Source organism: Chamaea fasciata, unplaced genomic scaffold, assembly GCF_029207755.1.
Source record: "Chamaea fasciata isolate MVZ Bird 193981 ecotype frontalis unplaced genomic scaffold, bChaFas1.0.hap1 SCAF_9, whole genome shotgun sequence".
NCBI lineage: Eukaryota > Metazoa > Chordata > Aves > Passeriformes > Sylviidae > Chamaea > Chamaea fasciata.
Genome location: NW_027094094.1, coordinates 26,629,482 through 26,654,550, shown reverse-complemented (window position 1 = coordinate 26,654,550; position 25,069 = coordinate 26,629,482). Strand labels below are relative to the sequence as shown.

General features: G+C 41.5%; 2 protein-coding genes across 2 annotated transcripts in view; one reads left to right on the top strand and one right to left on the bottom strand.

Moving 5' to 3' along the window:
* Position 1: 1 nt before the first annotated feature.
* SYT15 (synaptotagmin 15) lies at positions 2–10,732 on the bottom strand. Its single transcript, XM_066191584.1, has 8 exons — positions 10,658–10,732; positions 7,412–7,610; positions 6,603–6,745; positions 5,784–6,079; positions 4,814–4,984; positions 4,182–4,302; positions 2,975–3,154; positions 2–1,873 (listed from the first exon to the last, which is right to left on the bottom strand). Exons 1-8 carry the CDS (start codon positions 10,662–10,664, stop codon positions 1,737–1,739), a joined length of 1,254 nt encoding a protein of 417 aa, XP_066047681.1. The 5' UTR covers positions 10,665–10,732; the 3' UTR covers positions 2–1,736.
* GPRIN2 (G protein regulated inducer of neurite outgrowth 2) overlaps positions 6,025–25,069 on the top strand; it is a 33,890-nt gene continuing 14,845 nt past the window's right edge. Inside the window, exons 1-6 of the mRNA XM_066191581.1 lie at positions 6,025–6,161; positions 6,688–6,803; positions 7,765–7,989; positions 11,907–12,129; positions 12,711–12,807; positions 12,944–13,082. Coding sequence (XP_066047678.1) covers positions 13,042–13,082 — 41 coding nt within the window. The 5' untranslated portion in view covers positions 6,025–6,161; positions 6,688–6,803; positions 7,765–7,989; ... (1 more) ...; positions 12,711–12,807; positions 12,944–13,041. The remainder of the gene's footprint in view (positions 6,162–6,687; positions 6,804–7,764; positions 7,990–11,906; positions 12,130–12,710; positions 12,808–12,943; positions 13,083–25,069) is intronic.

Here is a 25,069-nt window from a genome sequence, read left to right as displayed (position 1 = left end):
GTATCTGTTAACAGACACTGTACATTGCATGCATCTTCCTGCACAAGCTCATAAACCAACTGTCTGAAACACTGCTCACAGCTTACTTTTAAGATCTTTATTGGCATGATTTAAATAATGAAAGACAAAATTTATTTGGTAAAAGCATTTTATTTTTAGTAATACGTAAACTGCATGATAACTGTGTAATTTTTCTTCCCAGAACAAACGTGATAACTTTCCTTATTAGATTGGTTTGCAGTAGTTTTGTGGGGCTGAAATCTGAATACCGGTCTGTGGGGTTGAGTTGCTGGTATTACTCCTTTAGCAAAGATATAATGGGTGTTGAGCACTTCCCAAATTCAGTTTAGTGTAATGAGTTTAGGCTCATCTTGTATCCAGTGGTGTAATTAACAAGACAGACCGAGGGTCTGTTACCATGCAACATATCAGATGGTGGATATGGGAAGTCTGTTATCTTACAATTCCTCTGTGGTATCTTCTCATTCATAACATTTCCTTTAGGTAATAACAATATTATCAAAATGGAAAGTGGTTTCATCTCCCCAGAGAAGCCTAATTTTTTTAAAGATTTTGAATTAATTAATATTGTATCCTGCTTGAAAGGAAGTTGGTTTGATTTCAGCTGTAGAGGTTATGGAACACAATTGTGCAAAATGTTCTGCTGCAGTAGTCTGTGTGTCTGGTGTATGACTGTACAGTGAGAAGGGTACAGAGCTCAGGTCCCCAGTGAACAGTCAAGAACAGAAAAATGTCCTATTTTATTTTGATTAGGAATAATTGCTCTGAATTACTTTACAGAGCAGTAATTTACTTAATGAAGAAGACTACTACTAAAACAGACACATGCCCAGGGGGCTTAAGCTAATTGGATTTTCAGTGTAAGAACGGTCATACTAGGTCAAACCTAAGGCTCTTGTAATCAATGCTTTGTCTCCAGTAGAGCTGTGTTAAGAGAGAAATATAAAAGGACAGGACAGGTCTTCATCTTACTGTCTTAGAGTATTCCAGTACTCCAGTACTGGAATAGCCTCCAGTTACTTGTGACTCTGTGACTTCTCTGCTTGTCCTTTAGCGTCACCACAAAGTGCTGTGGTTGGGGGTCAGCTGGAAACATTGAACTGAGTCACTGCAGGAAATACACCGTGCTGAGGGACGTGAACAGCTTCTAAGTGTGTGACCAGTAAGCAGTGCCTTCACCCTTCCTGTTCAAAAGAGGTTTTAAATATAATGCTGCTATTTTAAAGAAGTTCTGCATGTATTAGTCAGTATCTTTTAGGCTTTGTCTTTGTTTTGGCATGCTCACTGGGCGTCTGTCCCCTTTGGTGAAGCCAGTGTGGTGATGTGAAGCAGTGGGAGATAGGCCTGGTGTTGTCACTGGCAATTCTTGGGTCGTTTTGGGCTCCATCTACATGATGTGTGATCATTTGTGCCCAGAGTTCATGACCAAGAAGTGGAATTTACTAGTCAAAATAATTAATACTGAGAGATCATGTTTGGCTGTTTTGTTTGCTCAGCTGTATGTTAATTAAATTTAACATATATTTTGAAGAGAGCAAAGAGAGATTCCCAGCCTACCAGGAACTAAAACTTTTATCTGTGTTTGGTCAAGGAAACAATCTCTTTTATTCTTTTCTTCTTTGGATACAAAATCTTAGCAAAGATTTTTGTACCCTTCAGATGAGAAGGATGGTAAGAGCTTTTCCATGTTCAGGTTGGTTTTTTCTCAGTGCTGTTCACGTGCTGTGGCAGAGAGCATGCCATCGTTTAACCAGCTCCTTGGGCTTACTGATCATCTCATTCCAGTGTTCCAGTTCTTTGCCACGTGTGTACATGAAAGGCCCAACTACTACTCGTCCCAGCAGAAGCGTTTCTGGGGAAAAAAGAAAGCAGTTAGTGATGAACACCCATGATCCTTCTCTGAAATCCTTGCCTAAATCAGAATATCAACCTGTATTTTTCCAAGTGAAGCCTGTTCTGAAAGGTATTTTTTAACCAAAACATTCCTCAAGGAAATAACTCTGGACTTCAGACTCTGTAGCTTCTACCTGCTGAGGTTCAGCATGAAAAGGTATCAGGAGTAAGTGGGTGTTTAGTCAATGCAGGCCTGTCCTTTTCCCTGCAGTTAAACTAAAACATCTTCAAGGCACAAGTATTTGTATCTGCCCTGCCCTTTTACCCCAGATTTACTGTGGAAGGGTGCCCTAATTTTGGGCATCAGCAACCTCAGCAGGATTCATATGATGCCCTGGCTTTGCAAAAAATAAATGCAGTTACTGAGACAGCTGAGAGCTGTAATATGTGTGTTGCCCTGCCAAGGAGCAGATTGTTTATTCATGCCTGGACTTTTCAGCTATGAATAGGGGAAATTACTGAGATCATATTTGCACTTCAGGGAAGATGTTTTTCTTGTGAGCAGTGGAAATATTGAATTCTGATTTGCTTCTGTAAGCAGAACTCCTTAATGGATGCTCTCACAGTAAGAGGTGGCCTCAAGCATCAGGCTTTCTGCCAGGGAATGGGGATGTTTGCTGATCTCTCTTTCTTCTTTCTCACTGCTGGGAGAATTAAAATTCGTATTCCTTTTTCAGACTTGCTTAGAAAGAGTGAATGGCCACAAAATTTTGGAGGTTGTGTGTTGTACACGCAAGTGTTCACATAAGCTTGTTTTAATAGGATGCTGGAATGAAACAAAGGCACAGCACCTTGTACTGGCATTGACTAGGCTGCAGTGATTTTATTCATGTCTTCCATGAAGTTTAGCCTCTGAAAGACAGACATATGCTTAACTACAAATAAGTTGTTTTGCTTTTAAAGAGACAGCCTTTGAAATACCCCAAAACTCTTACACATTTTATGATTATTGCTGAAAAGGAATTACTTCTTCTCGGGTTTAAACATTTCTCAAATATGTAAGAGATTTGACACTTGGACTGTAATAATTTATATGACAGTAATAATTTGTATAACTTACTTTCTCCTTTGATACTCTGGAGCACAGATAGACTCAGGCTTGCTGTATCCAGCTCTGTCTGTTCTGCCTTGAAACTGAAGGTTTCATTGTACACAGGATTGGGAGTTCCCAGAAGAGTTGCTGTCTTTTTACTTTTGATGAATTTATTATGGTTCATTAGTGAGACTTTGACATACACACCTTGGAGAAAAAGAAATTCAACACTAAAAGACTTCTTCAAGAAGCAGTTTGGGAGATGGCTTATAGAATTTCTTCCTTTTGGGAGTCAATATCAAGTATAACATCAGGTTGTGAAAGTTTCATGGAACACACATGACAGCGTGACATGAAGCAGGGTACTTGTACTGAGGGTGCAGTTTTGCAGTGCACTTTCCAATTTAAGTGCTGTTAAAATAAGCAGCCATATTCTTACCCTGCATCCTTGATCTTATGTTTCTGTGCCTTCTCTCCATCTAATGGAGACTTTTTTGGAGGCCTCATTTGTTCAGTCAAAAAAGCTTCATAGTTGATGTGTTTATATAGAGAACTAAACCTCATTTCTTTTTAAATGGTAGGTGTATTTTGCATTTATATTGTTTTGCTTCAAAGCCCTGCAAGAAGCCACTACAGACTGAAATACAAGTTTGGTTCTTCATCTGTTTTTGCTTTGAGTGTTGGATTTTAAATAGCATTTTGAGTTAATCTCTGAGACCACATGAGTATGATGTACCAAAAAAAGCCCTCTGCCATAAGGGAGAAAATTGTGACTGCATGCCATGGTCCTTTGAACAATAGCCAAGCTTCCTAAACTAGGATTTTTTCTCCCAACTCGGTTCCTCCCAGCACAGCTGTTCAGCATAAGCAGCTGTTACCTCTGGAAATTTGATTTGAGGCAATTGTTAATGTCAATATCCCCTGAAATGTTGCCTTCTCTGGACTAGAGAGCAGCAAAAAGATGCTGCTCACTGTACTAAAACAGGAGAAGAAAGTTACCAGCAATTGCCCCAGGACAAACCATTTATCATGAAACAAACCCCAAACATAGCAGAACTAAGCTATCAAAATCTAATTGCCTCAGGGCAAAATATGGCTTTTTTCCACTCAAATCACCAGGATGTTTATTTGTTCCTGTCAGAGTCCCACAGCACAAGCCTGGGTGGACAGGTGAGGAAGGAGCAAATTAAAACAGGAATTGTGGAGCTGAAAGCAGAGAGGAAATGCCACTTACCAACAGCAGGGCTCTCCTCCTGGAGCTTTAAGCCCCTCGCCCTCAGAACCACCACAGTGAGACGGCCCAGATAGTCATTGTAGCTCAGGGAGAACTGGATATCACCATGCTCTGAAGGAGGCTTTGGAAGCAGAATGACACCTGTCAGGTATGTCTGAGAAACTCTCATCGTGTGGTCAAATGGGAAGAAAAATCCTTTTTCATACTAATGGTTCCTGTCACGCGAAGGCGTGAGTGAATTGTAATGGCTTTAGTTATGCTGTTGTAGCATTTGATGGAACCAATTAACCAGCCTTCCTAACCCTTGGGATTATTCTTCTCTAGGGGATATCTATTTCCTTGCCTCTTCTGCTCTTTCCTCCTCTTACTAATTGAAAAGAGAAGCAAATAACAGAAGTTCTTATGTAACTACCTCCTAATTCATGTGACTTTTTCTAAGCATCTGGGTAATCCCTTTACAACAGCTATGAATCTGCAGGTTGGTAAGATGGGAATTTTGCTTCCAAATGTTTATGAAGTACTTTTGCATTTGAGGTACTTGATAGAACATAGTTCTACTTCAGCTCTATCCTTCCTATACTTGTAAGATGACAGAAGTTGCACAGTGCCAAGCAGCACTTGGAATCACATACCTCCAAGTTTTCTTTCTCCAGATCTCTCCATATGACTAGTTTGTTGTCCTCAGTTAATGCTTCATTTTTTAGGGGGAAGATAACTTGGCCTAGGAGATGATGCTTCTTCTGTTTATCAACATGATAAACCAGAAACTTTAGTGTCCTTTGGAGCAACATTTTACTGGAAACCTGTACAGGAAAAGGAAGAATATTAATAATTATAAATCATCTGACACTTTTCTACCCTAGCATGACTTCAAAGGAAATATTTTTCAAAGTGTGTTAAGTGTAGGGGGAGATTTCCTTTAATTATTTCAAGTCCACTTTTAAAATTTGCCTGAAGATCTAGCTATGCAGAAGTCACGACCCAAACTAAAATACAAGTTCATTTCAAAGCTATGAAGTTAGCTAGTGTTTTTTTAGCTCATATGGATCTAGTGCTGTGTGATGCATTTGCTTTCAGACACAAATGTTTAGACTGTAACTTTTTTCAGTTGTCTGAAACACAAACTTTTTTTGGTTTTAAAGCTTTCGTCTTGCGACATGTGCTGAAAGCCACTTAGCATGGGAAGCCAAGCTATAAAGCACTGTACAAACAGCAGTCCAGACATACCTCCCAGGTTCTGCTGTCTAGCCTACTTCCACAGCAAAGAAACTAAAATCCCTGAAAGCATTTTATCAGTATTGGCTCCTTCTGGACTTCTAGAACTGCTGGGCTCAACTGTTCAGCTGTACTTCAAACTGGAGTTTTCGTTATTCCCAGGGCAAGTTCTGGAATCCTTGACTTTGGTACAGACCAGAAGTAAGATCAGTTCTGGAGCCACATTCTTCCATAGCCCAGGATCTCCAGAAGCCCCAGAAAAAAATCCTGTCTCTGGTGGAAACAACTTCTGTCTTGGTAGAAGCATTGTGAACATACAAACATGTACTGTAGTTTGACAAGTTAATATTTGCAAACAAAAATCTGCCTCATCAGAAGATAAAGTACCTGGAAAACAAAGTTTTCATCAAACTGCGGGTTAAGAGTTTTACGTTTTGTTTTGGACTGCAGGTAGCTTCTTTCATCAGGCAGCAGGTAGATTTTCACAAATGGACTACAGGAATCGGCAGGAGGCTGCAGCTTTCTGACTTTGATCAAAGAGACCAGGAGCCTTTCTGACTCTTGCTCGTATTCTATGGAGAACCAGAGGCGGCCAATGTTGCCATCAGGAAAATCTGTTTCGCTTTTGTCTTCAGGAAACTTGTATAGATCTGGGTTAATGGTCCCTACAACATAAGCTCCAGCTTCAAGAAAAGACAAAACAAGCACCCTCAGATTAGCCTCAAGAACCATTGCAGGCATTTTTACAACCACTGCTGTATTTGGGTAAATCAGATTTCCCTCTTTATTAATAATCAATTTTTTGTAAGAATTTCGTATTTTGTTTCCTTCCTCAAATTTGAGGGAGTAATTGTAGGCTGCACTACTTTTCTTTCTCTTGTTACTGTGATAGTACCTTGTTAATTCTAGCCACTTGTTGCAGTTTGCAACTGGTGACTGCTGTTTCTGGGGACAGCAGGCACTTCCTGGCCTTTACAAAATATGGGAGGAGAGATTGCTTTGTCTGCCAAATGTGTAAAGTATCACAGCACTGGGACCAAAATGACTATATTCTTGCCCAATTCTTATATATAAAACATATAAATACATAGAGCATTTAGGGCTTGTGCTGTGTAATGCTGTCTCTGGTGTGCCCCTAAGATACATGCTTCACAATAATAAAGCCACCCTACCCTTTAAAATAGTCCCATTTTTGCAATGCCATACCCAAGGAATGAAATGATGACCGTGGCCCAGACTGAGGGGTCATGTAGGGGTCCCTGTCTTCCTGAACCTGTTCTTCATTTGTCAGGTGAATCCAGTCTCGCCCATGTAGTGTTGGTGGAATGATAAATGGAACACTTCTGGATCTGCTCAAGACAACAGCACCTATTGACTCTTCTGGTTTAAATGTGGAAACCAAACTTGGTAAGAGTAGTAAGTTTACTGTTCTTATGTCACTGTGAAAATTCTACAGACATGCAAAGGTAAAAAGAAAATCAAAAGCAAATAAAATCAATTGCTTAATGCATAAAAATCCAGTGTGGCACATTAAAGTCTTAATTCTTCTGACAGATTCTTCTCTTTCCCCCTTTCCTTCCCTTAAGAATTTATCTTTCAAAGGATAGGAAGAATTAAGTGCAGCTGCTTGTTTTAGAGCCCAAGCCCCCTGCAATGATTAATTCTCTAAGAGAGTCTTCTTCTTGAACTGAAGTCCTATTGTTTTTGTTATTAGACTGGAAATGACTCTGGAACATAGGCTGGGTTTGTCTAAATAACAGGTAAAGCTGTTGATGCACCAATTACACTTGAATATATTCTCTCTTTAAAATAAAGCAAAAATAATCATCACTTTCATCGTTAGATTATCCTTTTCCTAAAGGAACAAAACAGAACGTGACTGATGTTTTCATATAATTTGGGAATCTCCTTTATTTCTGTACATGCATATATTTGGATCACTCGCTCATTTGAGATTTGACAAGTTGAAATAAATTACACAGCATATGCCTTAAAAACAAAATAAAAATATGTACCTTGTGCTTTTTAGTTGAATTTCAGAATTTGGCTGATCCTGGAAAATGGCATTTGCATTTGTTATTTTGACAGGATTGGTGAGCTTTTCATAAGAACAGAGGCGGCAAATTTTTTTCCAGAGCAGATAGGCAGTTATTCCAAGGAGAACAAATAAAAGGATCCCTCCTATTATACCTCCAGCCACAGCAGCTGCTTGTTCTGTTCAAACATAAAAGCACATAAAATATCATAGGAAGAGCAAAGTTAAACATATTTTGGGTGTAGACAGGAACATTAAAGCTAACAAAAACCATTCCAAACTTATTTTTAAATGAAGCATTCAGCTCACATGCACGTTTTTGTTTGGTTATAGCATGGTGCAGCACCTGAAGACATCTGACAATGGCAGTGACAGATTACAGTGTTCAGAAGCACTGGCAGTTACTGCAATGTAAGAGACTACAGACATGAAAAAACCCCAGATGCCAAAGAATTGTTCGGGCTCTTGTTTTGCATTAGCATTTACCTTAGCATGGCAGAAGTGCTAGAGCTTGCATAATGGAAGAAAAAGAGAACCCGGGAGCGCCTAATAAGAAAGGTACCATTTTGGTTTGGTTTGTTCTTCTAACTATTCATCTGTGTTGAATTGAATCTAGACCCTGGCACAAGGAACAAAGTAAAGCTATGGGTTGTTTTCCTTCTAAGGATGCATGTGTTTCCTGATCGGTGAAGTCCAAGTTAAATATCCATTAAACACAGTTTCCTGAATCGTGAGTACTTAATGTACAACAAAATCTTGTATAATCACTGTGAATAAACCAAAACCCAAATAAAACTTAATAAATATATTTAATATGAATATGAGAAATTCTGTTGTGAGAATTTCTCGTTAGACCAAGGGTAGACAATTGATAATGGGCTCAGTTCATTGCTTTCACATGTTTCCTGAGAAGGCTTGAGTGATAGGCTGCAAAGATTATTTTGCTCTGTACCTAAAGTCCAGGATTATCTTCTACTCTGCAGCCATGGAAGGCAGCTCAGGAGCTGCTGAGTACTGGGTGCTAACAGTTCTCAAGGTCTCCCCTGAAACTGAGGCAGTGAAGTGACCTGGCATTTTCTCACAACTGGTATTGATTTTTTCCTCTTCTCTGCTTTCGGTAGAGGTAACTGTGATTATGCTTTATTCCTTTTTGGTTTTTATCTGTCTGTGCTTGGTAGGTACCTTGCAGTTACCCATCTCTGTACAGTGGTACAAGCACAAAATAATCAGCCAACACTAGTGATAGATTTGAATAATTCAAAACTAATTTAATTTAATTTAGTTTATTCATTAAAGCTATAAAGAGTATTGGAAGTGAGTTGCAAATACATATATTGCTGATCTTTTTCAGTGTTGCCCTGTTGCAATAAGTGACATGAAATGTCCTTCAGCTACAGAACACTTAAGTAATTACCTTGTGCTGTAAAATTAACCTGGCCATAGCACCTCAAAGGCCTTCATCTGATCCTGACTCATTTTCCTGCATTTGGCAAAGTCGCCAGAGCCAAGTTGGTTTGGCAGCTCCCCTCCAGGTGTGTAGCCTTAGCCCTCTGCAGGAATTGGCTGTCTGCTTCCCTGAGTCACATAATCACTCCTGTCTCCCAGCACCACCACGGAGCAGCCACCCTGCTCATGGCTGTACCACAGCAACAGCACTCTGCTGTCCTTGCAGTTCACCTCAGGGTGAACTGAGTAGGTGCCAGCATTCAGCAACACTATTACTACAATCCTTATTCCGAGGGACGGGAAACAAGCACCCACTTGGTGTGGGTTAATATTAATACAGAGACAAGTCTGATTGTGCCATGGGGGTAAATTGGTTTTCCTTGATAAGAATGCACAGTATGAGGAAATGCATATGAGCATGGGAATTTTGTGTGTTTGTTCCTTTTAGTTTTGTAGAGCATGCTCAAATATGTCTTCAATCACATTTTGTTGCATCTTAGAATGCCAGATGCAAAAAAAAGGCTTCAGTTTAATGCCCATGAACATAATAGAAATTAATGATTTCCTTCATGTAGATGCACTATAAACAACACAAATATCTATATGGCTGGTATATATATATATGCTATAATTATGTCTGACATAATTATCTGAAAGGTAAACATATCAAGCAAGCTGTACAGGTCTTTGTTTCACTTGCCCTCTTCATTCACAAGTTTTTGATGCTCTCAGCAGCTGTCCTGCGTTCCTCTATAGCCAGTTTGTCACCATTTACCATTAGTAACATTAAAATGATGTGTGCATTGATTTTGGAGTAAGAGAATGAGTCCCAGTCTCTTAGTTAATAAGCTTGTATGTACTGTATTTGTTCACTGCAGAATGATGTTAAGTATTTATGACACGCCCATAGCCACTGACTCAAATTCCAGGGTTTTTTTTTTAACTTTATACAGCTGTAGATATAAGGTAAAGTTTACCCATTTCAGTAGTTACCTGTAATTTAATGAGAGTAAGGGGAATTTGTCTCACAATAAGACCATCTTATCTGGTTAGATCAGCAACAGAACCAGTGGATTAGGGCACAATGTACCACTAGTCTCAAAATCGACCACTGAGATAGGTTGCATCCATTGTGTGCAGGGAGAAAATATGTATCTTTTTAAATAACTCCCTGTCCTCATGAAAAATTGATGTATTGTATCTTGCTGTGGTACAGGATCATGGCAGCAGGAGATGGAAGAGACCTGTTGGACCACTTCATGGTGGACCGAGGGACTGTTCCTGCTAATAGGTATCAGGTTTATCCTAGCACGGAGGAGGTGTTGACAGGCATCCTCTGTCTCCTCTGGCATTGCATCCCTTTTTGCTTACTGTCTGATTGCATGCTTTTAATAAGCTTTACTTAAACTTTGCAGTGAGTAACTTTTGGAGTTATGAGCAGCCCGTTCTCCACCAAGAGTTTTAATCCCCATATAAAGACACAGTCTAAACACGTGTACGGTATGAATTAAATAACAGGGGGAGGTGGAGGCAAGACTCCTCATTTGCTGTGCCTGTCTCCAGAGCCGAGCTCTCCTGCGTCAGGTACTCCGGGCGGTGCCTGCAGTTCTCCCCTGGCCGGCTCCGGAGGGTGCGCAGGGACAGGTTGGAGCCGATGCTCTAGCGAGCCTTGCCCGGCGCCAGCGGGGCGGCGGCAGGGGCCCGGCCGCGGCTGCGGGAGGAGCCGGGCACCCCCTCCCTGCCTTCCTCCCCCCGTCCCTGCTTGCCCCCCGGCACTTACCGGCCATGGTGCCGCTGCTCCTGCGGGCTCGGCCCGAGTGCCGCCGCCGCCCCGGCGTCCGAGCGCGGCAGCCCCTCCCCGGCCCGCCCCCGCCGCCCCGCGCACGGCCCGGGCTGGGAGCTGCGGTTCGCCGAGAGCCATCTCTGGTACCTGCGGGAAGAAAAGCGAAGGGACCCGCTCGGGAAAGATTCCGCGCTGTCCCAGGCTCCCCGAGCCCGGCCAGCGAGGGACGGACATTGCCGAGCTTCTGGGGAGGGAGGGCTGGAGTCGGGCAGGAATTGTGCTGGCCGTTGTGCTGCAGAAATCTGTCGGCCCTGAAAAAGCGCCTGTGCGACACTGTGTGAGAGAACTCCGAAAACTGCAGTTACACTCAGAAAAATTCTTCGATGTTAGTAGCTTAATTCTGAATATTCGTGTGGGCAATAAAGTAGCATGCATTCTTTTGTATCTTTAACAATATATAGCACAAAGGAACAGATACCTCCTAAGACAATTGCATTACAGCCTTTCCCATTTGTATTTGTGAACATAATGATCTTTAATCTTTGAGTGTGTAATATATGCGACCAACCAGATTTTAACCAACAAAATTACTCATGCATAGTTCCGAAACAAAGTGTTTGCTCTCACTTCTTGTCTGCTAATGCCTCTTTCACAGCCGGTATGACAAGAACCTATCCCTTAAATTTAACAACTGTTTGTATTACATGTTCTCTCCACAATTATTACATGTATAGTATGTAGTGTTGTTTAATCTAAAAGCCAAAGAAATGCAAAGGAGTGAAAACCAGTAGAAACCTAATGAAATGGAATCTTAGAAGTCTTTGCATTGCATTTAAAACGTTCTGCTGTAAATGTAGCATGGTTAAGCTTTTTCTATAAATTTTTGAGTCCTCTGGAAGAAAGAAAGTATTGAGATAATTTTTTACCCAGAAAAGAAAAAGCTTCATATATTTTAGTTTTATGCTTGTAAGATAGTTAATTATTAAATAAATATTGCACAGTTGATGCTTTTGCTACTCTTATTTCTCCATTGAATTAGTGCAAACACTGAAGAAGAGGTTTTTTGCTCAGCAGTTTTGCACATGTCAGGATAATGTCTATAAGCGTGTCTGAGGCAACCAAAAGTTTTGAGTTGTGTGGCAAGATAACAGCTGTCTGCTTTCTCTTGCAGTGTTCTTGCTTGAGCTCACTTCTCTGGCTGTGTGAGGAGTGCTACAGTTGCTTTAAACACCTGATTGATTTCCAGAACACTGTTGAGCAGTGAAGTGATCCATGCCAGATCCATGCCAGATGCGCTGTCTCCCATACAAGCCATGCTGCCGTGCGAAGTTGGACATCTGAGGCGATACTCAGGAACCATCTGCTGATTCAGCTCCTCTTTCAATGAGCCCGTGGATGGGACAGTGTGACCTGGAGGGGCAGATCTCACCCTCCCCAAGTTCCTGTGGAAGGAGTTAAAGGCAAAGCTGGTGAGCAGGGAGCTTTAATTTTGATTCTCTGCTCCACTGGGAAGTTCCTGTTTCCAGTCTTTCTGTGCTGAGTTCTTGCAACAGCTGGAAATCAGAATAAACACTGGACATGAAACACAACTATACTCTCCTTTATCTCTGATTGCTAGCCTCCTTCCTAGCCTAAATCCCTGAAACAGCTGAGAGTTTAATGTTTTGTGGACCTAGATATTGTACTATAAATATTCTGTTTCTGTTGCGTATTTTGTAATATTCACATTTTTTGGTGTCCCTGTCCAGGGACGTCTTACAGACGAACCTTGAGCTTTAAAAGACCACTTAAAAATTCTGTCACAAATCAATTTTCCAAAGTGTGTTACCTTAAAAACAGTGATGTCACATTGCTCATTTGATATCTATCTAAGTAACAGCAAATAATTTATCATATATTCATGAAATTCCCACTAGACTGAGTGAAATTCAACATATGTATTTTTTTAATTGGATGTCTTGGAAAAAATCTGTGAATATTTGCTTGGCATATAAACCCTTTTATCCAGTTCTGATTTACAATTAATTTGATTGCATGTAATTACTTAAAGGTGTTTATAGGAACATCCCTTGATAGATAAAGGATAGAAAAGTATTTAAAGAAGATATAGCTGCAGGATCTACAAGCTTCAATAGGTCCTTAGAAAGGTGAGTAACTATAGCACTATAACATTTTACACTGAGGTCTAACTCCTACTATAATTCATTATTAATCTTAAAGCTTCAACAGATTCCATTTAATAAAAGGGTTTTCATGATTGTTTTTTTTAATCCCATTTTGCAGCCTTTGAATGACCTTCAAGTCCATCCATTTCAAGTGAAGTATAATCAAGTTATTCTGCCCTCACACCCACTCCCTTGTGTTTGTGAATTCTGACTTGCATGTTGGTGGTACCTTCATCTGTAGTGGCATCTAGAAAGAGGTAAACTTTTTTTTTTCTCCAATTAAATGTGAACTAATGTTATTGAATTATTCAGGAACAATGGATTAGCGCTGCAGGGAGCATTGATGGGCACTCTGACTACAACAAATAGATTACATTGAAAAGTATAATTGCAAATGGCAGAAATAATGAGTACTTAGAATTTCTATAGTGCCTTTCATTTCCAGGCAATCGTTTCCTGATTTCTATACCAGCATTAATTACTGGTAGTTAACCATCACAAACCTTTTTGAAATAGTACTTATTGTTGTCCTTATTTTATAGATTGTTTAATAACTGGAGTTCCTCCAGATCCACACTTGTGTAACTGAGATAAGAATTTCTCTCACTGTTGGCCTTGGTCTGACAGCTAGTTCTTGGCTTTAGCAGGCTATGGATAATTGACATTTTCAGAAAAGAATATGTGAAAGAAAGATCTACTCTCTTACAAAATACCCTTTGGTTTCATTCTGGAAGTCATTTGTTAGTTTCCTTTCCAAAGAAAAGATGAGAATGGGAGAGGAAGTATATCCAGAAGGGAACAAGTCTTCCACAATTGTTTTCTCTCAGCTTGGCTGTTGATGGTAGTCACCGTCAAGCAGACTGCCAGCCAGAATAGCTCTCCCAGTAAAATTACAGGTGTGAAATGGGGATAGAGACAGGGCAACATGGACAACAAGTAAAAAAATCTTCAAAAGATGCCATGTTTGGTGCTTCTAGATGGGCATGAGGAGAAAGACAGCAAAAGAAGAAAGGAGAGGGGGGGAAATAGCATTAACCTAGCCATGGGGTTTGGAATCCTACTTTGACATTTCATCTTAGCCCAGTCAAACTGACCCTGCAGCTAACCTTGACATTCTTCAGGGAGAGGCAGACAGAATGCCTCCTCTGGACCTGCAGAAACCTTCCACTGTTCCATCAGTTTCCTCATGGCACAAAACTGTTCAACAGAGCCTTGGCCACGTAAAAACTGTTACAGCTTGCACAGAGCTGTACAAGACAAGATTTTTTCTTGTGCTTTGATAGTCATCTTTTGCTAGGTATTTGAAATCCCTGACAGACACAAACACTTTATTGCCTTCTTACAAATCTTTTTAGCACTGTTACAGAATGCCTACTGATATGAAAGCATCTGTAGGTAAAGTCTGCATGCCAGCTCTTCTACAGGATTCAGAATGTTTCTCTTTCTTTACCTTTTCCTTTTGCTTTTAGTAAGCTTTAGCTGTTGGTGTTGCCTAATAACAAAATTTACACAGGCTATAGCACCACCTCCTGTCCAAAGCTGGGCTTTGCTGTAAATAATAGAGCAAAGCAAAAAGTTCTCTTAAAGGTGACCTTTTTTTATTGTATGAGGCAAAATGGAAAAATATGAACTTTTATTCCTTTCAAATGACTTTTCCTTTCTGTGTTTTTTTAATAGGAAATTCAGGTTTGCTTTCACTAGAATGCATTCTTATGGTTGCAAGGGTTTTTTGCTAATGTAAATGGCATTAAGAAAGTTAGTAGATGGATGTTGATGTTTTAAGAAAATAAGAGCTTAAATTGTTCCTTTTAAAATTAATAAACTTCGAGTTCAGAGATAATATGCACAAGTAGAGACTTTTGCAGAGAAAACTACTTGTGAAGCTCTGGCTTGCATGGTTTTAAAGCTTTTTGGGGTCAATATCTGGCTTTTTGTTCCAGTTTTGTACACTTCCCTGCCTTGATAAGAGTAATCTAAACTCCATAACTTTGGCAGAGCCTTGCAAGATTATGTGAGTAAACATGAAAAATGAACTGTTCACGCAGCTGTGGTGAACAACACTACAGGCAAGACTGGTGTTTATCTTAAACAGTTTTTCCTAAGCCTTACCCTCTCTGAGTGAGGGGTAGTGAATTTAGGCCAGACATAATGTGAATTAGACAAATGGGGAAGGATTGCTGAGCATGAAGGTGAATCTGTAGACACTAATCCATTTTAAGATTTGCAGGGAAGCACAAAATTTTATGTGTGGCATAGCAAGTACACCATGTGTAAAACAGCCCTAACTGGTACAGCTTTATGGGATGCAAACTTTAAGAGCAAAAGGTGATGTTTCTTTTTGGAAACATTTACATCTGGAATCAGATACTGAAAGCTGCAGATCTGTTCCCTCTAACTTAAAGGTGTTCCTGCACCTAAACCTGCTCTCTGTATAGCAGCAACAGATTTATAGGTGTCATCCCATATATTTTTGTGTGTAAAAAGAAATAAAGGTTGCTCAAAAGCCTGGGAAAGACTGTAGGGAGTTCTTGAGAGTCAAAGATGTAAGAAAAAAAAATTAAAATGCTAAGTGTAGGGAAAAAAGAGTAAACCTTTCATATAATTAAGTCGTTATTTCATGTGGGTAAGTGATGCCTTTGTGTTTGCCAAGTGGCCAGGAGGTGGCCAGCGGGCGCCATCCTGGGGCTGTCCCTGCTGGATTTCCTTGGCAGGGGGCCCCACAGGGCGGTGCTGGAACGTGACCAACCTCACTCAGCTCACACAGCTTCTGCCTCTGCCAGAGTAAACTGTGACCAAGAATCCACTGGGGGCCAAGAATCCGCCATCCCACGTGCAAAGGAACTTAATAGAAAGAGGCATTCTGCCCATTCTTACACTGCTTTTGCAACAAGCAAAAAGGAATGCCTGATCCATGTAAAGAATATCTATCTAGTACTGATAGTGTCCAGCATGCATCAAAAATACATAATGGTCTCTCCTAAATGCACCAAATACCGTGGGGTTTGGCTCCAAATACTGTTGATTCCGGTTGTATCAATCATGTTTGGCCTGTGTAGGAATCCTCAATACAAAGGGTCAGAAATTAAATCAGGTGTAGGGTACTTAATAAGTGTCCCGAGGGCAGCACTGCAGTAGCTGTGTGAACTATTCCAGTGGTGCAAATAACCCCAAAAACCTAACCAAAACAACAACAAAACCAAATCAAAATCCAAACAAAACTAACAAACAAAAAATCCCCCAAAAAACCAAAACAAAACCAGAACAAACCCCACAAAAAACCCAAACCAACCAAAAAAAAACCCCAACCAAACAAAACAACACCAAAAAAAATCCCACAAACAAAAACCCCCCGTAAACAAAAAACCCCTAACAAACCAAAAGACCCCACAACCCAAAAAAACTCAAAAAGGGTTGATCTAATTTGAATCCTATCAAAAATCTAGGTTAGAGGCTAGCCAGGAAGGAATAAAATAAGCTGATGTGGGCACGTTTTGTGTGATAATCACTGGAGTTGAGACTGCTGCAGTAAGAATGCTGCACACTGTTCCTGTGGTTAGCTCTTCACTTAAAATAGATGTGAGAATGTTCTAGGGAATACAAGAAATATGAGAAGGATGAAAGTAAATCTTTCAAGCTAGGAAGAATAAATGTCACTGACACAGAAATTGTTGCCTTGCTTTGCTCAGAAAAAAAAAAATCTAAATGCAAGAAAGCAGTTTTTTTTTTCTCTGTAAGAGCTAAGCAAACAATTCTGTGCCTTTCCCAGCCTGGGGCTCAAATGGTACATGCTGTGGTTGGAAATGCTAACCTGAAGGACACCTGCACACCCTGGGTAAGCTTATTATATAAGTTCATTTGTGTGCACGGAGAAGTACACTGGTTTTGAGAAATTTAATTGATACTTTTTTTCCCATTGCCATCAGAATTTTTCCTCAAATGAAATGAACAAGATCTCTGACAACCTGTTTATTGGGCAACCAGAGGTTGAAGATGGGAGAGAGTTAAAGGAGATTTTCTTTGGATTCCTGAGACCTATGAGCCAGTATGTCCATGAGCAAAGGTTACATAAACTAATAGATTAGAATAAGATTTAGTTGCATAAACACTGTTACTGCATTTCAATCTGTCACAGAGTCAAGCCTGCAGATTATTGCAGGCAGAGCTAGCCTGGGGCTCACAGTCCATCTTGCTGGACTGCCTCTGACACTGGATACCTTTCAAATAGCCTTGTTCTCTTCCTGGAGGCTCCTCTGAAATCTAGGGCTTAGTGCTGCAAGCCTTGTCTAATATACAGTGCTGTTGCTCTCAGCTCCTGTCTAATTTGGGATGTCACTCTTGTATATTGGTTGCAGAAGAATTCTGTTTCATTTAACCGAGGATCATCATGCCACTTACGTGACTGGTCCACTATAGGCAGCCACAGGGACTAGATCCAGATCCTCTTCCAATTTTCCCCCAATTTTCCTGAAGCCTCTATCCCTCTTCCTTCCATCATACTCTCTTCCCAAAATATCCTGGATGAAGTCAGGGAGACCAGTATAAGCAGCTCCTGCTGCATGGGGGAGAAATGAGGATGGATGTGTTACCCAGGCCTGTTGGCTGGGGAAAGGGAGTCTGGATTAGGAATTTTGAGTGGACTGGAGCTGATCTACAGGCCATGAGACATTTTGATGACTGTGGTCTGAGTTGTTTGGGAGTATTGCAGATCACATGGGGAAACAAAGCCTTTCTTGGAGCTGCAGAGCTATGTTTTTTCAAAGTGCATGAGGGCAAATTATGCTCCCAGGCAGCAGTACTTTCCTCTTGTGTAGTGTTTTCCTTTGCGCTTTTCCCAGCTTCTTGCTGATCCCATTTCATCATTTTACACGTGGGAATTGAGGCATCAAAGTTCAAGTCTTTATTTAGATGCTTAACTCCCATTAAGTAAAGGAAACTGTCTCTACGGCAGGCTTTGTTCATAGCCCTCAGCCCTGGGCACCAGTTAACATCTAGAACAGACTCTGATACTTTGTTGTTCAAAGACCAAGTAATTTTTTTCTTTTTGAATGACACCATTTGCAAAAGTAAACCAAGGAGGTTTAGTATCTACATGAATGTAGTTTTGAAAAAACAGTCAAATCCAAACTTGGAAGATTGTCCTGGTGGGCAAGTCGCATAAGGACAGAATTAGTGGTGACTTCTCAAAGTGTGGTGTTCCGTAGTGGTTTTATTTTCTGGAAGCAGGCCCTGGGAACCCTGCCTGCTTGTGTGGTCCTGGCTTGCCTCCTTTTCAGTTGAGAGTACAGAACAGACGGAAGACTAGCAATCAAGTGCAGGGCGAAGCTAAATATGTGATTACATTATCAAAAGGCCAAAGCCCTTATTGCATGAAAGGCAGCTTAAAGCTCCCCCAAAACTGGCTTGAAGGGTTGGGGTTTTTTGGGTGCAATTATTTATTGCTTTTTGCTAGTGGCTATTAGGGAAGTGTAGGGAAGACATTCTGGTGGTTGTGCATGGGAGGGAATGGCATCTGGGAGTAGTAGAGCAGAGTGCCCATGTGATAGTCCCTTGATTTAAGAGGAGATGTAAGGTTTTGTGCAATATCATCTTTGGCTTATTGCAAAACATGCTTAAAAAAAGGAGTTTGTTTTCATTCTCCATAAGCTACTGTTCTATTTGTTTGATAACCAAACTAAAAATAGTGCTTTGTAGAGATTTGCTAAGTCTTCCAAATACATGAGATTGTTTATATCAGTGAGCTGCCTCGCTAACTGCCAAGGTAAAATAAAGGCAAAAGAACTGGTCTGCTTTGTTGAGAAAGCTGCTCTTATACCCAAGACAAAAAAGAACGGAGATGACAGAGCTCAAAACCACCAGTTTTCACAGGTCTAAAAATTCTGACAGCTTTCAGAAAGATTAATTCTGCAAAGAAGAGAATTGCATCTATGTTGCTCCTTGAAAAAAGTCATGTCAGTAGTGTTTAAAGCATTATTCCCAATGAAGATAAATGTAGGTGACCTGGTAGATTTCATGGAGACTTTATGAGATAAACACACACAGATCATCTTCCCTTCCACAGAAAAATAAAATTGCAGAATGGAGGCTTATTCAGAGACCATGCCTGCTATAATTGGGATGTCTAACCAGCAGTTGTCTTCTCCCAGGCACAAGAAGCAGAACTTGTCATGATGCTTGTTGGATAAAAACTCTATGTAGTGTTTATGTTTATACCCAAAACTATATAGAGTATTTACAGACAAATTAGGTTGACAGACATATTAGACATGTGGCACATAGCCTAACGGAATGATATTTGTGGCCATTAATTGGGATGTATTAGAAAGGATGAAGTTAATATGATACCACTTACCTGACAGAATTGCTTTCTTTATAGAACTCTGTTAGAAGTAACCGTGCTGTTTATGTCAAATGGAAGGTGATGGTCAGTTTCATGTTTTTAAACAGTCTCAGGTGCATTTCAGTTGCCTCGAGAGTGTGTGTGTGAGCACTTGCTATGCTAGCTCTTACACCTGACTGACTGGAATTATTTTGAGTGTCTCAGCATAAGAAAAACTGAAGACTGGTACTGCATACAGAATGCCAATTTCAATAAGGGACGAGTAGCATGTGGAGTGGAGAGCTTCTGACAGGTTATAGGCATAGAAAAAGTTAAATTTGCCCGTGGTGCATTGGTTATTGTCTTGAAGGCTCTCTCAGACTGTGCTAAGGGGCTGTTATTCTTCAGAAACACTTGAAAATACTTTACAATGGTGATATCCAAAACCTGATCCAAATTGGCTGTGGCAGCTGACATTCAGGCAAATGAGCAGCGTTACCCACAAGACAGCATATTGTTCCTGGAGGGCTGACTTATTGTGGAAGACTAGAACATACCCTAGAAATGCATTAAGATAAAATCTGCCTGGTGGAAGGTGCAGTTTCACTGCCTTAAGTGGCTTTGAATCAACAGACAACAAATATCAGCCTTCCAGGGTTTGCATGCAGAGCCTCTAGAGATGTAAACAAATTTCAAGTGATGTTTGTGGGCACTCAAGCCTGCCCCCCAAAGAGCAGCAGGACTCAGCAGGCTCAGGGCTGATGGAGGAGTTCAGAAGGCACTGGGCAGGTCCAGGTCACCCACCTGGCAGGAAAAAGTTGCTCTAAATGACAGCAGACCAGGCAGTGCAAGAAAATACTGTGGGGTTGTAAGTGGGAAGGGATGAGAGAAGGGCTTCTGTACATGGTTTTAGGAGGCACCAAGCAATCAGGATGCTTTTCCTGTCCCATTTCCTCTTCTGAAGAGGAGTAGATGGCCAAAGTGTGACAGGGAATTTTAGGTTTGATAAAGCGCTTTTGGGCTAGGACTGGACTTCTCCTCTCTTGAATGTGGAAGTCCTGGTTGCGTGGATGGAGACTGACAAAAGCTGGCCTGCAGGTCTGAAGCTGTGCCTGGGTGGTGCCCTTGTTGAGCAGGCAAACAGAGCTGACTGCCCCCCCTCACATGAGGTGACTCAAAGTCAGGGGGCTGGTGGGTTGCTTTCATATGACCCTCAAGCACCCAAATCAGTGAACAGTAATTTTGAAAGCTTTCTTCCGTGGCTGGGCATAGGACTTCAACTTCATGAAATTAAACACATTCTCACGTGTCGAAGCCCTGGGTGGAGTTCTTCAGGAAAACATGAATGCTAATCAGGCTGAGCCACAGTGGTAGAACTGTTCTGAAATAATTCTCTTGAAAAATAATGCTGTCCTTCTTCTCAAAAGGAATTCGTCAGCATTGTCTGGGTTTGGCTTAATGGATCTGTGGGCTACTGTTTTCTCAGCTTCCTTTAACTATCAACTTTCTTAAAGAACGATACAAGAATAAATTCTCCAAGTCTGAATTTGTGGCGGTTTTACACCTTTTCTCATCCAATGTAGAATGAGAAAGCTGTATGCCGATTGCATCATTATGGATGCCCAGATCTGTGACCTGTTGATGTAAAAGTTGGTCATCAGTATCTTCCAGTAAGCACATTTTGATGCTTTCAATGGAAATAGTCAACCTTGCTGGACATAGAAAATCTGAGGCAAGAAAGCCTTGCAACTTGGCTCTGTAAAGGTTTTAGGGGAAAAGCTAAGTGGAGTGTTGTCCTGTCATTTTATCTTTTATTTGCTCTTGGGATGTCGTTTGGGCAACCTGGGACTCATTTGGAAGATGCATTGGAAGGGTGGTACTGAGTTGTTCCATGGCTGGCCACTGGCATGGGAACGATGTTGGGGTAGCTACAGATGCCAGGGGTGTGTCTCACCATGTCAGCCAAAGGTCTTTGGCTGGAATAAGAAAGGAAGATGTAGAGTTGCCCTCTCCCTGCAGCGCCACTGCAGTCCTGTACCATGGGATGGGAAGAGTCACCTGGGCATGATCCTGGGCCAGCAGGAATGCTGGGAAGGATGTGCTGGAAGGGACAGGTTCAAGGAACTTCTGTTTCCAGCCTGGCAGGAAGGGTGTCAAGGTCAGCACAAAGAGCTGACTGCAAGTGCCTACTCTGCTTCACTGCTGTAATACATGGCAGGTAAAATAATGCAGCCAGAAAGCTGCTGCTGACCCGTGTGTGGCTCTTAACCCCTGAAATGCTTCCTGACCTGCCGCCTAAGGGTGTGATTGCTCAGTGAGTCTGTGGGGGTGTGCATCCTAGGAACAAAGCCCGGAAACACATAGGAAATTACTGGGTTTGCAGCCCACTCTGAAGACTCAGGGAGCAATTGTGCATTCCTAAAAGCATTTGGGAAGGGTGTTGATCCCTCTCTCAGCTGAGCTAGGCCTGATGGGAGGGCCTTGGTGAAGGCTTAGGAACAAACTGAGAACTGCTGTAAGTGGTTTACAAGAATTATTTACTGCTTCCTGAACAGAAAGAGCACTTGAAAGGGTTCTTTTCTGATGTTTTGGCATCCTTCTCCTTGCCCCACTAGGGATCCAACCACTCTCACCTGTGTGAAGTTCTAAGTGGAGGGAATAAGCCCAAAAGGAATAAAAGCACAATGTGGAAACTTGGAGTGATTCTTGAGGAAGGATTGAGTGTAGCCTGTCATAAGGGTGAGCGAAAGAGGAGATTCTGTACAAAAACGGGCCACTCTGAATGGGGACGAGACTCCTCTGGTCACATCTGTCCTTGATGTTCCTGTTGGGCGCGGATAGGGTGGGGGATACTCAGCTGCAGCACCCTCAGGACCCTGCTCATGCCTGGGTGAGCCCCTGTGTCAGGCTGAGGGCCAGGACACAGTGCTGCCTCCAGGTTTGCATGCGGGGAGGGCAGGCTGGGATCCCCTGAGGGCTGCAGTACCACGGGGGTGGGGATGACCACAGTCTGTGGGCAACTGTGAGCCCAGAAATGCCTGTGCCAGGTGTGATAGAGAGGGATGGCACAAGTGGGAGCCTTGCAGGAGGGCAGCCTCAGCTGCGAGCACCCCGATGTGTGTGCTGCTGACACAAGCTCCTTGGAAGTCACTTTGTTTCAACTAAAATGTGTTTAAGTAAGTGGAAACGGGTTCCGGAAAATGACTTGCAATAGAAAAGGCGTTCTAAATTGTGTCCTGTTTGGCACAAACTAGATAATTATCTGTAACACACTGCTTTTTCCATTTTTCCCTGTTCAGCACAAACAATCTCACTCTTTGCAGTCCATAGATACATCCTTGTTCCCAGTCCATGCCTACAGGACTGATGCATTCTGGCCTTGGGGTTTGATTTGTTTTCTTTCTAATTGTTCCACGTTACCAGAAGCAGTGGGTGTTTCCTACTGGTGATCTTACCTTTATATGAGGGTTGATATTGAACACATACCAGGATGCCTTGGCCCAGCAGTCAGTTCCTTTGTATACCTTTTATTATTTTCCTTTAACCCTTACCATTTTATTCCCCCCCTGCTCCTCCTCTTCCTGCCCCTGTTTGCCTCCCCTCCCTGTGCTTCCCTGGCGGCATTGCCAGCTCTGCACAGGCCCAGTTTCTCTAATCAGATGAAGCTGCAGGATTATCTCTCTCCCTCCCTCTCTCCTAGGCTCCATTTTATTTCCTCTCCAGCCAAGGGGGGAGCCAGGAGGAGGCAGAGGGAACCCCATCTCCCAATCTCCTGCCTTTGATGCTCTCTAACAATCCCACCTCCTTCCCCTTATCATATGCTCACCTTAGTGTCAACAGCGTCAGACGGATCAAGGAGAGGAAATCTGAACTCTTTGGGCTTTTGTTCTCCTCAGATTTCTGAGCATCTGTTTTTAAATACCCTCCAAGTAACTTGTGCAGGGAAGCTGGATGTGCAATCTCTGAGTGGGGGGAAGGTAAGGACCACGGAAGTCATGTATTGCTCCTGTAAGGACAGCGAGTCCTCTCCGTTTTGCCAGGAGAGTAACAAAGCAGATGAGGGGAAGGGAAGGGAGAGGAGCTGCACAGAGACAGACCCAGGCTTCTGTAAGTGCTGTGTTGGCAGCAGGGGGTCGATAGCTGGACTGAAAATCCCAGGAAATGGTAGCTTTCTCTTTTTCTGAAATGATGGGAACTATGACTCTGAGCTTTAATTGAATTTAATGTAGTTCTGTAGAAGGTGGCATTTTTGTGCTGATGTCTTTCATTTACGTGTGTGTGTGTTTGACTTTTAGTAAATATTTCCAGAATATACATGTCACTATTTCTTTGGGCGAGAAAAACCCCCATAAGCTTGTTCATCTTATTCCTCCGCACATCTGTGAGTTTATGAAGATGCTTTTTTGATTATCTTGTGTGTATGTTAGAGTTTGGATAGTAAGAGTAAGAGAAAAGAGAAAATTTTGTTGCTTTAAATTTCTACCTTTAGTACTAAAGTGCCAGAGAATTGTTTATATTACTGTTTTCCACCATGCGTACCACGTGTTTTTTAAATTCCTAGGAATATCCTACACTAGAAAAATCTGAGGAATATTTCAGTGCTTTCTGCATATCAGCTTTGTTTTACATTTCTCCTTCCTAGATAAACGGTCAATTGCTATTTAAAATGGCTAATAAAATTTTTCTCTTAAACCAAAACCTGTCTTTTCCAGTCACAAATTTGATTTGGTTTGGCTTTCTATTGTCACTAGATTAAATATTTTATATCTGAATCCTTAGTAGAAGACTATTTTGTGTATATGTTGTGATTAAAAGCAAGAGTCTGTGCTGATGCACTCCTGGATTTCAGGGGAAGAGGGAAAGGGAGGGGGAGCGAGCAGTTATTTCCATTTAGAGAACTCTAAGCATGAAAGGTGATGGGAAAGGTAGCCATGAGATAAATTTATTTTGCAAGATGTTGATCTCATACATAAATGAGATGGACCTTATATAGATCAAAATCTACCTCTCTTCCATTGACTCATGCTTCAATGTAATGATCTTGTACGAAAATATAAAAAGATCAGTGGTTTTCTTGCACCAAGACGTTGATGAAAGCTTGCAGATGATTGTTTGCATGTTTTAGTGTATGCCTGAATGTTTGCAGGATGTTGATTGCAGTAAGAGCTGGGTTTGGAGACCTCTGCATGGAGTCTTTGTGTAAAACAATTCGGTTTTGAGAAGTTTTCATTCAGGAGGGTGGATTAGATGAGGGCTTTGTGTTTTCATGCTGTGTCTTGATTACTCCATAAACGCTTCTCCACTCACTGGGTTTTGTTGATTTTTATTGTCCAGACATTTTATCTTAACTGTGTTCCAGGGAAAGCTGGAATTGCAATTTAGTTTATCTGACAGTTATTTAGGGCTGCATAAACAAGAGCAGTAAACGGGGTATGGCCTTGTGGTGTCAGAGTTGGTTTATAATATGAAATGTGATAAATTTCTGTCAGACAACCATGCCAAATCCACATTTTTCCTTCCATAGCAAACTATGCCTATTCAAACTGCACTTGAAAATTAAAAATCTATGAGGGAGGACATCTGTCCTCTTTAAAACAGAGGAAAATTGTTATTGATGATCCTTTGCCTTCTGAAGTTTGATTTTCTTTCTTGCCTGTTAGGGCAATGACAAAGGATAAATTGGAAGTAGCTTTTAACCACTGCAGATGAGCAGAGGTGTTTGCTTGTACCAGTGAGATACTGTTACACCTGACTGCAGGCAGGCTATTTCTGAGAAGAAAAACAACAAAAATCCTGTTTCTTCTCCAATGGACTCTTCTGAAGGTTAGAGAGACTGAATTGTTCATTCCTTTGCCCTGGAGTTAATGTTTTTAAATGAGGATGGAGTGTACTTCGCTGGTCCCTTGTCTTTGGGTATTACAAGCTGCT

Excerpts from the sequence above, each read along its gene's own strand:
- SYT15 (XM_066191584.1), bottom strand. Across the intron at positions 6,746-7,411 it reads ATTCAACTAAAAAGCACAAG|ATCCAGAAGTGTTCCATTTA; the intron begins GTACATATTTTT and ends TGTCTTGAGCAG. Across the intron at positions 1,874-2,974 it reads CCAGAGTATCAAAGGAGAAA|AAACGCTTCTGCTGGGACGA; the intron begins GTAAGTTATACA and ends TTTTTTCCCCAG.